General features: G+C 46.7%; 1 protein-coding gene across 5 annotated transcripts in view; it reads left to right on the top strand.

The window, feature by feature from the left end:
• Positions 1 to 14,045, top strand: part of GDPD5 (glycerophosphodiester phosphodiesterase domain containing 5) — a 160,914-nt gene that overhangs the window by 45,992 nt on the left and 100,877 nt on the right. For all 5 annotated transcript variants that reach the window (XM_035560465.2, XM_035560469.2, XM_035560467.2 and 2 more), the window contains one exon: positions 12,918 to 13,092. In XM_035560465.2, the coding sequence (XP_035416358.1) occupies positions 12,976 to 13,092 (117 nt within the window). In that variant the 5' untranslated portion in view covers positions 12,918 to 12,975. The remainder of the gene's footprint in view (positions 1 to 12,917; positions 13,093 to 14,045) is intronic.

The raw sequence follows: 14,045 nt of genomic DNA, 5'->3' as shown, positions 1-14,045 counted from the left end.
GGCTGGGTTAATGCTCGTGGTGCTAAAAGTCCTCAAAAACATTTGAAGAAAGCCCTTGGACTGATAGGTCTTGGATTTGCATCAGTAAGTGAGTTTATGAATCCCTCGTGGCTGGTCCCTTCCATAAGGAAAATAAGATAGCAGCTGATGCAACGGTCAGGGAGAGTTCTGGTTTTTATTTCTATTAGAACTGGACTCTCCAGGCATGGCTTGGAAATGTCTGTGAGTCTCCTCTGTTTGCTCTGGGAGTCACCTCATGGATGGAGGGGTGGTTCCCTTCCTGGCTTCACCTTCTCTCCTCTTCCCTTGCTGTGTCGCTTCTAATGCCACCGTCGCAATGACCTTGCCTAGCGTTTTGAGATGCTCTTCAGAAAGCAGAATGCATTGGGGAACTTTGCAACCGCTTGCCAAGTGAAATGAGAAAATTCCCTTCCCCTGAAAGATTTATGCAAACAGAGTAAAATCACTTTGTCCTTATTCATGTCATCTTAAAGATCAGCTCCTGGGTTTTGAGTACACACATCAGCAGTCAAGACAAGTATTTACCTGGAACGAGTGACTGTATGATCCAATGCTTGTCGCCTGTCTTTCCTTACCCGCTTGTTTCCCTGGATGCCATTTTCATTCACCACGTGGTGCCTGGATCGAGTTTGTAAATCCTCTGGGACGGAAACTGTCGTGTCTGCCTCCTTGCATTGAACAGATACTGATTTATACAGGACTGGAAAGAATTCAGCCACAACTGGAAAGAGGTTTTAGGAATGCGAGACAAACCTCTGAGTATCTCTGGAACAGGAGAGGGGTGAGCAGGAGTTGAGCCCTTCCTCATCAGAAGTCAACATATCTGCTGTGAAATAGCTTGAGGAGGGGGTGTGAGTATAATTTCTGATCTTGTCTTTGATTGTCTTAAGGTTTTTTCTTCTTTTTTTTTGAGTGATCTAAAACCTGTAGTGGAAAGAGCCAATTGTGCGAGTCTGCTCTGACAGCTTGTCACAAAGGGATTGTGGTGGTAAAATGGAGTCGCTTTATAAGAGATTTCCAGGATGTGCTGCAGGTTTGAAATACCTGTGTGCATGCTGATCTGGAAGCTGGGGCTCCTGTGGGGCTGGTGCTTGATGTTTTATTTCATCATGGATCCATCCGCCCACTGGGGTGGGAAGGGACCACAGGAGGGCTCTGCTCTATCTTGCCCTGCTCGAAGCAGGGTCGATGTGAGCTCAGACCAGGCTTTGCCCAGCCAGGTCTTAAAAAAATCTCCAAAGATGGAGCTTGTGCAACCTTCCAGAGATACCTGTAGCACTGCAAGCCTTCCTGAGTCATCGGTCATACCTCCAGGTTTGAGACACTTTGCGTGCATCTTCCATGAACCTTTTGAGTCACTTCTTGTGCTCATGTCACTTCTGGCATTCCCATGCATTTTTTCAACTCTTATCACGTGCAATCACACTCTTGTTTTTGCTCAGAACTTTAATGTAGACAGGGAGAGAGAAATAGAGACATGAACAGTTCTTCTGTATCCATCTCCTGATGCACGCTGACCGTTTTTGGTTATCTCCTGGGCTTCATCAGTTAGCTCATGGTTTTTTTTTTTTTTTTTTTTTTTTTTTTAGTGCTCTATCCAAAAGTGAATACCTGGAAATCCTTCCTAGGGTTTGATGGTCTGTCTTGGTGGCAGCTGGACTGATGTGGAACAATGGAAAGGAAAGGAAAAAGTGCTGGAGTCAGAAACTCTCCAAAATCTCAGAGATGGGGTTGGCTCCTCATATCTCTCATGTCACCAGATCCTGCTGACTATCTTCTTTTTTTGATTACTTTGGCCATGGGACATGCAGGGTGTTTGTAGTGGGAAGGAGCTTGCTGTGCAATTAGAGCCTTATCAGGTTAATTTATGCCCTTTTGGTGTACAAAGCCAAAACAGTATCTGGCTTTTAGGACAAGGGAGCTACAGAGGAGCAGCTAACCACGATGGAGCAGTGAATGTTTGCTTTGGGAATGGAAGGGGAAATAATGTCTTGGAAGAAGCAGAGGGAACAGGTCTTGTGTGTGTGCGTCTCAATGTGGTCGGAGAGGGTGTTTTGGTGCAGAGCTGTGCACGTTGGCTGCATGCAGGAGCCTTACCTGGGAGGGAAGGAGCAGTTGGTACATGGGGAACAAGCCTACTGCCCCCCAGCTTAGCTTCTCTGCTGTGTAAGAACAGTTGTGAAGAACGTTTCTTGCAGCCGCATGGAAGGAATCAATCACAGGAAATAAAGAGCTTGTAATCCATTTAACTAGGACTTTCCACCTCTCATTAAGTCAGGGACATTCACGCTTAATTCTCTGGATAGCAGTTGCACAGCAGACGTGCACGGTATTGATTGTAAAATAAATCTTGCTGTTTTTTTTTTTCCCCCCTTACTGTTTCAATTAAAGTGTGTGCTGTGGGTGTGGAGGCATTTTGCTCGTTCTCAGATGAGCGCTGTTGGCGTGGTTCGTGCAGTTCTCCTCTTCTCCTGCTGGCGTGAACCAAACTTTCAGCAGTGCAGAGGGGAACATGTCTCGGGGAAAGCAGATGACAAGCCCTCTGTAGCAATATGTTGGACCGACTTCTGCTCTAGCTGCTAACACCTTCCAGAGGAGATGAAAACTGCCCCTCGGAGGGCCAGCTAATACAATTCACGTGTGGTTATGGTGAACCCTTCGGGGTGTGGGTAGGAAAGGGTAATCAGGGAGGGGGGAGAAGCTTGTCTGTAAAGGAAACTGCATGGCAGGGTGTGCATGTTCAAAAACACTTCTGTTTCCCTTTAGTTCCTCAGCGAAAACACATGTCGAGCCTGGATAAGGCTCGATACAAACTTTTGTTCTCCAGCTTGGCAGAGATGGCAGAGCTCTAGGGGTATGCGGGAAGGAAAAGCTGTGCAATCTTTCAAAAATTTCTGAAGGAATCAAGAGATTTCATTTTAAAAAACAACCGGAGGAACTCACAGATATTCTTCAGCATCTAGCTGTGTTTTCTTGGTCTTACTGTCTTCTCCTACTGGTGACTTTCCTTTCATCATTGGCCGTCTCTGCTGACGTGGTTTCATCTCCCAGACTGTGCTGGCATCACAGTGCACACTATTAGATGTTTGTAGGCAAAAGAGGTTGAACACAGGGTGTGCTGGACAAGACACAGCCTCCCTCCCCTTCCAGCTTCCCCCAGACCTGCTTGGCACTTTGTGGTATGACTGCTCCTGTGACTCAGCTACCGCTTCTTCCACCCCTTCTGCCAAGATCAGCAGCCACTCCTGGTGCTGTCTGGGTCCTTGCCTTGTCCCACCCCAGTTTACTGTTGAGCTGTTTTTTGGTTTTGTTAACTGTTGGACTGCTGTGCTCTTGTGGTGCTAGCCTGGATATTTCTGGCTTGCTGTCCCAAGGTGGCACCACCAGGCATGGTGCCAAGGCACTGCTCCATGGTGATGGGATTTGGTGGCTTTTTCACATCTTCCACCCATCTTCCTCTCTTGCGGGGCCAATGATCTGAGACAGACGTGTGGTCTCAGAGAGACCTGTGCCTTCTGAAAACCCTGTGCCCCCAACATATCTGTGGTTGGGGAAGGGTGTAACCCAGAGGTTCTTCCCCACGGGTTCTCCACTATTTACCAGCAATGGCATAAAAAGTTGGCTGTTGTAACATGGAAACTCCTGCTGGCCTCCTGGAGGATGCCCTCCCTCTTTCCAAACGCTGGCTCACTTGAATACTACTTAAATGCAGGATAACTCTATAAAAGTGACTGGGATCATAGAATGGTTTGGGTTGGAAGACACCCTAAAAATCATCTAGTTCCATGGGCAGGGACGCCTCCCATGACATCAGGTTGCCCAGGGTTTCATCCAGCCTGGTCTTGAACACCTCCAGGGATGGATCTCTTCTGGCTGATTTGGTTCAGGGTTTCAGAGCCCAGAGGACTGGGGATGTCCTCAGCACTCTTAACCAACCCATCAGCACGTTCCGGTGCCCTGCTGAAATCCTCTGTCTTCCCGGCATATTTTTTTTTTGGCTTGGAAGTTAGCATGTGCCTACCAAACGCTGGCTCAGAAGGACGGGGCTTTCCTCGCTCCCAGTGTAAAGATTGCGCAGTGGTTTGGCTGCCGTGGCTTTCCACGTGAAACTGTTTGTATTTCTAATTGGGTAAGTGACCCTGGTGCAACACTTAGAGCCTTAGCTTCTCAGCCAGAAAGCACTATATAAAGGAAATGTGCTTATAGAGCTAATTAACTCCTTGGAATGGGAATTCAGGTACTGCTGATATTTCCTTTATTAATCTTTCTACCCTTCTTTTTTTTTTTAAAGTCCCTTTCAGCCTTGCTTAAAAAATGAGTTTAACATTTATGTTCCAGCAGTGGAATAATGTTTCTGTGCCTGCCAAACACTGCCCTGCCTTGCCCAACAGTTGCCAGCCTTTCCATTCAAGCACAGGAGACACCTCTACGTGCAGCCCAACTTGGGCTTTCCCTATGACAAATACTCAGAGGTGGAAGTAGACCTCTACCATTCTCACCAGCTAACCTAAGGATGGGACCAGCTCAGTCTGTGGCACTTTCAGCATTTTCTTAACTTTTTTGGGTACTTTCAGCTCCCCCCAGCCACCTGTATTTTCAGATAGCTTCTCTGCCAGGGAGAATCAGGTTTTACGCCTCTTGGGCTGCTTAAAACTTCTTTGCTACTTCTAAAAGCAAAAAAAAAACCACCAAAAAACTCATTAGACTTGGAGATGTAAGCAACTGATGAGGCATTGGCAGGAGTTGTTGCCCATCTCTCCACCAGCCCCCAAAATAACAAATTTTTCACACTTGTTGCCAGACAAACTTTGGCAGAATGGGCCAACAAGTCCCTTGTTTATCACCTGCTGTTTCATAGCCCGGCGTGCATTTGTTGCTTCCAGCTATTAAATATCTCTTTTGTGCAGAAATCCCTTTGGTCTGCTTTGAGAAGACAGCAACCCAAGTAAATGTGTGGGGTGTCCTCCTGGCTTTGTTGGTCTGACTTCTGTTGACCTTCTGAATTGTGTGTGTGAACCAGAGCCCATTTCAGCTGGTTGTGCTGGTTTCCAGCAAATAGTCACTTAGAAATCAGGCGGGCATAGCTCATGGAGTTCCTTGTAAGCATTTGTCAACTCTAATCTGTCTCCAGCTGGGTCTCCGTATCTTTCCAAGAAGAAACAAAGTTTATCAAAGACGGTTGGTTTGTGCTTTGTCCATTCCTTGTGGACCAAGACAAAGGAGTAGGTTTTTGGTTTTAGACATCGTAGCTGGTGTTTGGGATTATTGCAGAGCCATAATCTGGCAGGATTAGGGCAGGACTCTATGAAACTGGTGCTGTTTGCTCTTGAACTTTGGAAGAGGGGAGACAACTGAGTCTGCTTGACGGCTTTGACTGTAGCAGGTGTTGGGCTTTCAGAGCTACGCTAGTGTCTTGGCCTGCAGGGTTTTGTTGTAAAGGCTCAAGCTCATGCAGAAAGCAGAGATGCCATCTGGTTATTGCTCTGTAAGAAGTTTGTACAGGTTTTTCCGGTGTCCTGTTCCGCTTCTTCAAGTCCTTTAAAATGCTAGGCACCCAATGTGCCCTTAGTTTGTGGAAAATGTTAAGAAGCTAGATTGCAGAGGGCGTTAGCATGTGCCGTGCTTATTTATTTAGTGAGATTAAAGTAAAAGTTCTTCTTTTGTAATTCCTTTGAAGTGTTTATCTTTTGAAGTCTGAATTCTCATTAACTGGAAGTGTGCAACCCCTGAACTACAAGCTGCCCTAGTTTCAAAGTGTTAATTCTTAAAAAAAAATATAAGAACAATAAACAACAGGTCAGACCCATAGGGGCTACACGTCAGCCAGCTCCTGCCTATTTGGGTCATCACTCAACGCTTTGTGAATCAAAGTGGCTCTGCAGGGTGTCTGCCTAGGCTAGGATGTAGTCATAGGGTTTTTGGCATCACCAGGCATCAGGGAAACAGCACTGTTCCGCTTCATAAGGGTAAGAGTTCTCTGATAAATCAAGCCCTGTAGGCCTCTTCTTAACTTTTATTTTCCCCTCCATATTTTTTGTCACTGGAGCAGTTGCGTGTGGCACATATGCAGCAATGAATGGCTTCAGATTATCCTTTTTTTTTTTTTTTTAATTGTTTATTTGCCAGGGAAAGATCTCGGTGGCGACAGGCACTTCAACACATCTGATGCTTCTCCTTGTGCTGGGACTCTTCTGTGTTGCCCAGATAAAATTGGGTGCTTTACCCCTGGGGAAAAAAAGGTGGGAGACCTCTAACCTAACCTGATTTCCAGAGCAGGGAATAACAATGTGTTGGAAAGGAAAACCCCACTGGCTCATCAAGAGGGCTTCAGGAATTGAGGGGTCACCGCAGCTGCTCCTTGGGCACCCTCCACCACCAAGAGGCAGCATCTCGGTGATTGAAGCTGCTCATGGCTTTGAGGTCTTCTCTTGCTGTTCCTGCCTTGAAATTAAATCTTGGTCTTGCGAGCTGAGATGTTCTGGGCCTGAGCCAAGAAAATGTGGAAAGTACTGCTCAGCACGTGCATATAGATTTCATCTTGTGGGAACGGCCGTAGCTAACGTCCCTTCTGTAGGAGCTTTCTATTATTAACCAGATGGGGATATTGTCTTTCTTCCATTCCTGTCTTCCAAGCTGGGGAAAATGAAATTGCATTACTTTGTTTTGGATGAGCTCAGCATGTTAAAGAAAAGATTGCTATGAAAACCGTGAAAGTCACAAGGATTTAGATCAGTTTCTTTAAAAGCTTTAAACCATTTCAGTTCTGGCTGGGCAAAAAGGATTTCTTTTGCATGTAGAACTGGAGGGCTCGCTCTTGAAGAGATTAACTTCTTTTATTTGGAAAGTATTTTAAGAAAATCGGGATTTTCCAGTGTAATTAGGGAAACAATTGATCTGAAGGCTTACAAGAATATCAATAAGGATAATTGGTTATCAGCAATGTTCTCATGTGTTTGGTATAGGTAATTACTTGCTTAACAAGGTCTTAAGCATAACTAGCTTGATAGAAGTTTTAATAAGAGATGGAGATGTTGAAATTTGACAGAGATTCTTGATTAAACAGTGATCCCATGAGTCACCAACGAGAGGAAAAACACTTTTAATGTGGAAAGCGGCAGAATCTGCCAAAGCCCTTTCAAAATGGGTTGGTTAAGAAAATATCTCAGGCACTAATGGAGCCTGCGTTTTCGGCGTTTATTTCAACCGCAAGCGGGGAAACTTTTGCTCAGGCCTGATTTTTGGGAGATTGCACTTCATGTGCTTGGGGCCTGCTCTGGTTTTGCTCATCCCAATGGTGTGCTGGCCTTGGGCATTGCTGGGTGTGGGAGAAGCACATTGAGGCTGTGGTGACCATGACATTTCTGTCCCCATCACTCTCCCAACAAACCTGCCTCTCTGAAACTACAGAATCCTTCTCTTCAAACCCCACAGAGACTGTTTTCCACTTGCTAGGTCTTTCCAGCCACGTCTTGATGGGTGGGGATGTGGAAGACCGCAATGGTCCTCCTCTCCCTAACTGCTTGGGTTTTCATACTCTAGCTTCTCCCTAGACTTCAGGATTCATGAGTTTCCATCAGAACATCCTCAGCTCTGTTTTTGTTCTTTCTTGGCTGTGCTGAGGCAATTTCAGAGTTCTTGGCAGGCTCAAGCAAGAAGTCACACACTGCACTGTACCAGCCTAGGGGATTTGGGGGAAGGCTGGAAGTAGGAGGTCGAGGTAAGGCAGGCAGGAGTCCCTTGCTCTCAGCTCTTCCCCCAAACCATCCTGGCCAAACCACGTGGGCGTTCAGAATAGTAATGCCAATAATGTTGCTGGATGTGCAGTAAGCTGCTGGTCTGTGGGCTATTAAAAGATTTGTCCCAAGGTGCTGGATGAGATCAGCCTGACCTGGGTGAAACTGGGTTGATTAAATAAAAAGTGGAGAGGGATTACAGGGGAGGGCTTGGGCTGTACCAAGCCTTGCGAGAGGGTTAGGTCCTACTAAACCCGATGCTCCATGGCTTCATTCACATTATTTACTCACTGCACTGAAGGATTTGTGCTGTTGCTCTTCCCTTTGCTAAAATGATTACGTTGAGATGGTTTAATGATTGGTCCTGCTTGCTCTGTTCTCCCCCAACTCCAGGCTTGTAAGGCTACAGCAATGGAGGAGTTAACTCGTACAGGAAAAAAAAATATCCAAATTTTTAGGCCAAATCTCCTCAGAGAGCTTCCCTTTTAAATTTGCAACTTGGATTCTCTTGCCTTTTTTTTTGTTCCAAAGCTGTTTGGAAAGGAATAATGTGTCGCAGGCTGTAACGGATACCTACAGCCCAGGACCTCAGGAATGCAGTGTGTGCTAATTAGGCATCCCGGAGCCTTCAGAAAATGCTCCTACTGTATTTGCAGATGGATTCTTCCCTGCTCCCCCTTTTGGGGCAAGCCGGCTGCCGAATCTGCTTATTCAGACCTAAGATGTTAGTAGCTATTGGCAGCTGATGCATCTTTAAAATCAAGGAGGATGGGTTATGTGGGTTTGCTTCTTATTTTATTTTTTCCTCCTGGTGTGTGTTGCTGGATTTGAATAATTAATGTATGTTGTTTTGCTTCCTGTTTTCATTTCTGTATGTAATGCTAACCAGCAGAGGTTTGAATCATTCATAGCCTGCTTTCTCCACCTCAAAGCTGTAGATGTCATGGGAACACTGATTGTAAGGTACGGACTTTCTGCTTTTCTCCATTAAATCTGTTTCTGGAGGCAGAAGTAAGTATGCAGTCCATGATCTCAGCCAAGCAAGGAGCTCTGGTATCAGTGTGGCAACTTTATCCGTGGTTTGTCTTGAGCAGCAGCATCGTTCTTGCTGTGCTTCAGTCTCTTCCCGTACCTCCTGGTCTGTGTAAGTGTGGTGGGGAGGATGGGTGCTGTGCTGTGTGTTCTCCTTTCTGCTGGGGGCTTCTGTGCATCTCCTAATGACACTGATGGAGAAGAGGGGATGGTTTTAGGCTTGTAGGCTGTGCCTTGTGTAGTTCAAGGCAAAGGTGCTCATGTTGCTCTGTTTAGGAATGGCTTTTTCTAAACTCATGTTGGATTTCTTCTTTGGGCTTCTGACTTCTCTTATGGAGGGCAGCCTGAAATGGATGGAGAAGCTGCTGCAGCCCAAATCTCTGGGCTCCCATAGTGTGTGCCCCCGTGGTGGTTCAGCAAGAGGATGAGGGCAAGAGCTTCACTCGGTGGGCTATGGAGCCTTCTCAGCTGTATTTTGCCTTGCGAATTTTTTAAAACCTTCCAGAGGCGCCTTCTGGTGATGGTATTGATTGACAGATGTGCTTTTTGGTGGCCCTTTTACACTGAAAGCACCCAAACCCTCCTGAACTGGCACCAGGAGTCTGGGAGATGTTGGCTTAGATGCTGCTGTGGGAGGCTGCTGGATGCTCTTCAGAACTGGACAGTAAACTTGAACTGTTTGCATCTCCCCTGGCTGCTGGTAAGGGTTTTTCTTTAGGAAGAAGGGTCAATTGCTGGTCCCTCTCCACTTGTGAAGTGCACTTGTACCTTATTAAAGCAATGCAATGCTATTTGAAAAGGCTCTGGTGCCTCCAGCTGTGGATGTGCAGCTTACCACGGTGAAAGCTCATGCCTTTAACTGATGGCTTTGCTGGATAAGCCATCACGAGGAGGTGTGTGGATCTTGAACTGGTTGATTCAGGGATCCTTGTGATAGCCCTGAGATGAAATTTCTTTGTGTACCTGAAAACGTTGGACTGAAGCTTTATGAAAGCTTCTCATGCTTCTCCCTCCCCTGTATTTGTGAGAGTCCTGGTTCCAAGTTGCATTTCCAGATAGACTTCTATGTAGTTATTCTTTTATTATTATTTTGGGAGAGGTTGAATACGCAGTCTGTGTCTCAGACCTGTCCTAGAAGACTTCTGGAAGCTTACGAGTAGTCCCTTGCCTTGTTTTACTCTTTGAGCGTCTGTGGACCACCACTGTCAAACAGCAGCACTGACTGTCATCTTCTCTTGCTTCCTATCCTCTTTTTTTTTTCCCGTGTTGCCATCCATTTAGATTGTGATCTCTTTTGGTACACAAGGATGTATGGATGGATGCAACTCTTGTCTCTGGAAACCCCAGGTACATCATGCTATAATGATGCTGACTAAGTCTCTCATCTGTGAAACTTTGAATTATAAAGCGGATGAAGCTTCATGTAGGGACTTAGTGATAAATGCTCTAGCTTCAACTTCCCTAAAGGACTTGTGGATCCAAGACTTGCACAGCATATGGGTTTTATTACTGCTGAAGGGCATTCTCTCTTCACAGCCTCCTGGCACTTTGGATGAACTGGGTTTTTGTTTGAAAAGTCAGCCTTGCCAGCTTTGGCACTCTGCTGTATGGCACCACTTCTCCAGGTGTCTGGGCTGGACAAGAGCTAGTGGCTTCCCAGAAGAGTGCAGTGATGAAATGCTCAAGCGTAGCACTCCTGTTTGAGTTTGCAGTGTGATTCCTGTAAGTCAGCAACTAAAACACCTGGTCAAAGCTCTTGAAGATGGAGAGGGTCTATTTGACCTCATAACTAAATAAGGTAAGAGGTGGAAATTGGGAGAGATGCTGTCTTTTTGAGGTTAGTTCATGAAGGCTTTCTCATAACAACTGTGGTCTTCAGGACACTGATATGTGGCTTGGTGGTGGGGTTGTTAGACTGAGCATGATTTTTAAATCCTGCTTGTGTCCTGCGTCTTGACATCGCTTGCTGTTCAGGATCTTCAGGGCAGACATCGTGGCCTTGTCAAAGTCTCTCAAATAGCATTGAACTTCTCATGTCTTCATGTCCTATTCCAGCTGGCAGTTGTTTCAGCCTGCGGTGTGCTGCTGGTGTGTGGGGAAGGCAGCCTGGGAAGCTCTTGTAGGGACACACTAAAGCAGACAACAGCTGAGGGAGTGAAGGGAAGAGGCAACTTGTGCAGTGACTAATGCTGGGTTTTATAAATAGCATGGGAAAAGACGAAGTGCAGGTGGGGAGGCGGGCACGAGGCCATGGGGTTGTGGGGGCACAGAGCTTGGGGCAGATGAGTGAGAGCAGAGGCGATGCGATCAGGAAATAGCTCTGGTTTCAGACTGGATGTGCTTGTGCCTCCATGCTGTGTCCACCCCGAGGGGATGAATAAAAACATGTTGGGATCTAGGTCAGCTACCACCCGATGTGCAGCCAGCAAGTTCTGCACGTCTCACGTCCTCTGCATGGGTCAATGCCCCGAGCGGTGCTGAGAGCCCTAAAGAGAGGTTTCCTGAAAGGGCAAAATGGATGGAAGGACAAAATTTTGATGGAAGGAGAAGGGCAGAGGAGCTCAGGTTCTGAACCCTGGAGGCACCACATTAATGGGCTGGTAGGCAGCAACCAACCAGCAACATCCATCTGCCTGCAGGGTGCTGAGCCCTGGCTAGGGAAAGCCAGGACAGGGCTGTCCCCCCAGGCTGTCAGCGTGAAGCCTGGAGTATCAATGGGCACAACAGACAGAAGCTGGAGGGGCTGAGCTGTCTGTACCCTTGTTGAAATTTCTAGAGCCTGCCACAGTGTTTGCAACACTTGCAGCATCTCCTGGGCACTGGCTGAAATGAAAAGTAGGGGGTGAGCCTCGTTCTTTAAGGCTTTCCTCTGTAGGACATGGCAATGAAAGGTTTTTAGATGGTTGGGATACCTCTTCAAGCCATGTCGTGCTTTGGCGCCAGGGAGGATGTTGCCGCTCATAGCTGTAGCAGCTTTTTGCAAGACCTGAGCACTGGGGATCCTGCAGGTAAGGCCACGAAGTGGTTACCCTATAGAAAGTGCAATTTGCTTACTGCCCACATACTGCGTGCAATCTGGAAAGGTAGCAAAACGCTTTGCAAGCTCAATGATTCTTGAGCATCACTCAAACAGCACTGATTATCCAGGCGACAGCAGCGTGTGGGGCTGTGGGTGTGCACTTGTGCACGAGGAAACTGGAAAACCCCTGGTGGGAGCGAGTACAGCCGAAAGGCCAACGTGATGCCACGAGACTGGCGAACGTTTGCTCTGAGGTTCCCATCCCCGAACGCTTACTCTATGAATTAGTAAGAATGTACAGTGACTCGGTCTGTTCTTGATATGAATCTCAATGGAGATAAAAGCAAAGCTTCTAAATATGTAATAATGGAAAAAAAAAAAAGAAAAGCCATGTGACGCACGGAGCATGTAATCGATAGAGCGAAGTACTTTCCCTTGAAACAGCGGTGTTCCCACGCGTGGCAAACAGAGAATTGGAGTCAGGCCAGTCCTTTGGGAGTGGGTGCTGCTTGGTAGAGAGGGAACTGTGCTGGGGGAAGGCTGCTCCCAGCTCTGCATCCTTGCGAGTGTTTGCTGTAAAGGTAGGGGGTTAATATCTGCCTCTTTGCAGCCTGCACGGAAGTGTTAGCTCCTTGCCTGGGACCTTTTTGCAGCCTCTGTAGGATGCTCGCCGTAAACTGATTTAGCTTGGCAGGGTTTCAACTTTGCAGAGGTCTCTGAATCAGTTTTGAGGTTGTGCTTGTGGAGGGTATGGTTCTTTACATTTCAATCATTTCTATGAATCTAATCATCTGGGCAGCAAGTAGTCTGTCTCTCGCTCTTGTCCTTCTGTGGCTTCTCTCACCGATAACTCCTATGAATGTGGTGTTCTTCAGTGGTGTGGGAGAAACAGTGCGAGGAAATAAAACTTGCAGACTAATTAAACTTCTCAGTCTTGTTGAGTAACAAGCTGGAGACGTTGGCAGGGCTGGGAATATCTGATTATCATTTCTTCTCTCAATAGCCAGAGGACATGGTTAATTATTAAATTGCTTGTTAAAGTATTAAAACATCACTTGGCACCTCTAATTTCCTTCCCCCCTCTCTTTTTTTTTTTTTTCCTCTTGCTGAAGGGCGCTCCCAGGACCTGATGGGTTTCTGATACCTCGCTCCTGAGGGGCTGGAAGGAGCATGGTTAAACACCAGCCGCTGCAGTACTACGAGCCGCAGCTATGCTTGTCGTGTCTGACGGGGATCTACGGCTGCCGCTGGAAACGGTACCAGCGCTCGCATGATGACACCACCAAGGTGGGTAGTGGACCGTGAAAACCCAGCCCAGGAGCTTTGAATGCAAGGGAGATGCTGGCTGAAAGTGCTGGGTGCTTGTTTTTTTTTTTTTTTTTTTTTTAATAGATTGCATCTGGGACAAGTCCTCAGCCTGTGGGTGATATAGGAGATGGGCATGGGTAGTTGGTCTTGGTGCTCAGTGGGGTTGAGTGGTATGGGTCTGACTAAATCTGTCCTTATTTTCCCTTTTGGTGCTGGGGAGAGTTCTGTTTTCTCCTTGCTCCTCCATCGTTTTTGGTGTTTGCTCCATCTTCGGCCAAATATGTGAAACCTGCATTTCTTTGTATGTGTGGAAATACCTTTGTAGGTAGGTAAAGGCAGCAGGAGGTGAGAACCAGCTGGGGATGAACAGAGGAGCTGTTAGAAGTGACTGTTCCCTCCCCTGCACAAATGCAGCTTATATTCCCTCTGGCAGAGGGAATCCAGGCAGCTGGGGCCAGACTCGTGTGTCATTTGGGGCTGGAAGATGGGTCCCTAGGACACCTGCTGTGTTTGCAGGAGGGAGGATGGAAAAACTGCTGTCAAAGCTTCAAGGCTGTTGCACGTACAGCAGCTATTACCCAAAAGATGAAATTACTGCTCTTCTGTGCTTGTGTTGTCTTTTGTGTGTTTATTACTTAAAGAAAAAGAAAAAAAAATCACAAAGCAAAACTTAAATCTCACTTGTTCTGGCAGTGCTCCCAGGAGACACTTTGATTGCTTTCTGAGGGCTCAGTCTTGCTCTGGTGACAGTTAGCTGTTTCACTTTTAAGTCTATAACCAAGAATCTTTCAGGCTATGGATTGCCTCTCTGGAAAAGAGACTGTTAAGGAGAAAACACTTCTGGGCAGCAGATCCCATGCCAGAGTCGTCCTGGTTCTAAATTGCATCAATTGTTGGTGGTGCAGCTTGGCTGGGAGCTCCCGTGTGAATTG

This window comes from Cygnus atratus, chromosome 1, assembly GCF_013377495.2.
Source record: "Cygnus atratus isolate AKBS03 ecotype Queensland, Australia chromosome 1, CAtr_DNAZoo_HiC_assembly, whole genome shotgun sequence".
In the NCBI taxonomy this organism is placed as follows: domain Eukaryota; kingdom Metazoa; phylum Chordata; class Aves; order Anseriformes; family Anatidae; genus Cygnus; species Cygnus atratus.
Note: the sequence above shows the minus strand (reverse complement) of the source record. Positions and strands in the feature narration are given on the sequence as shown.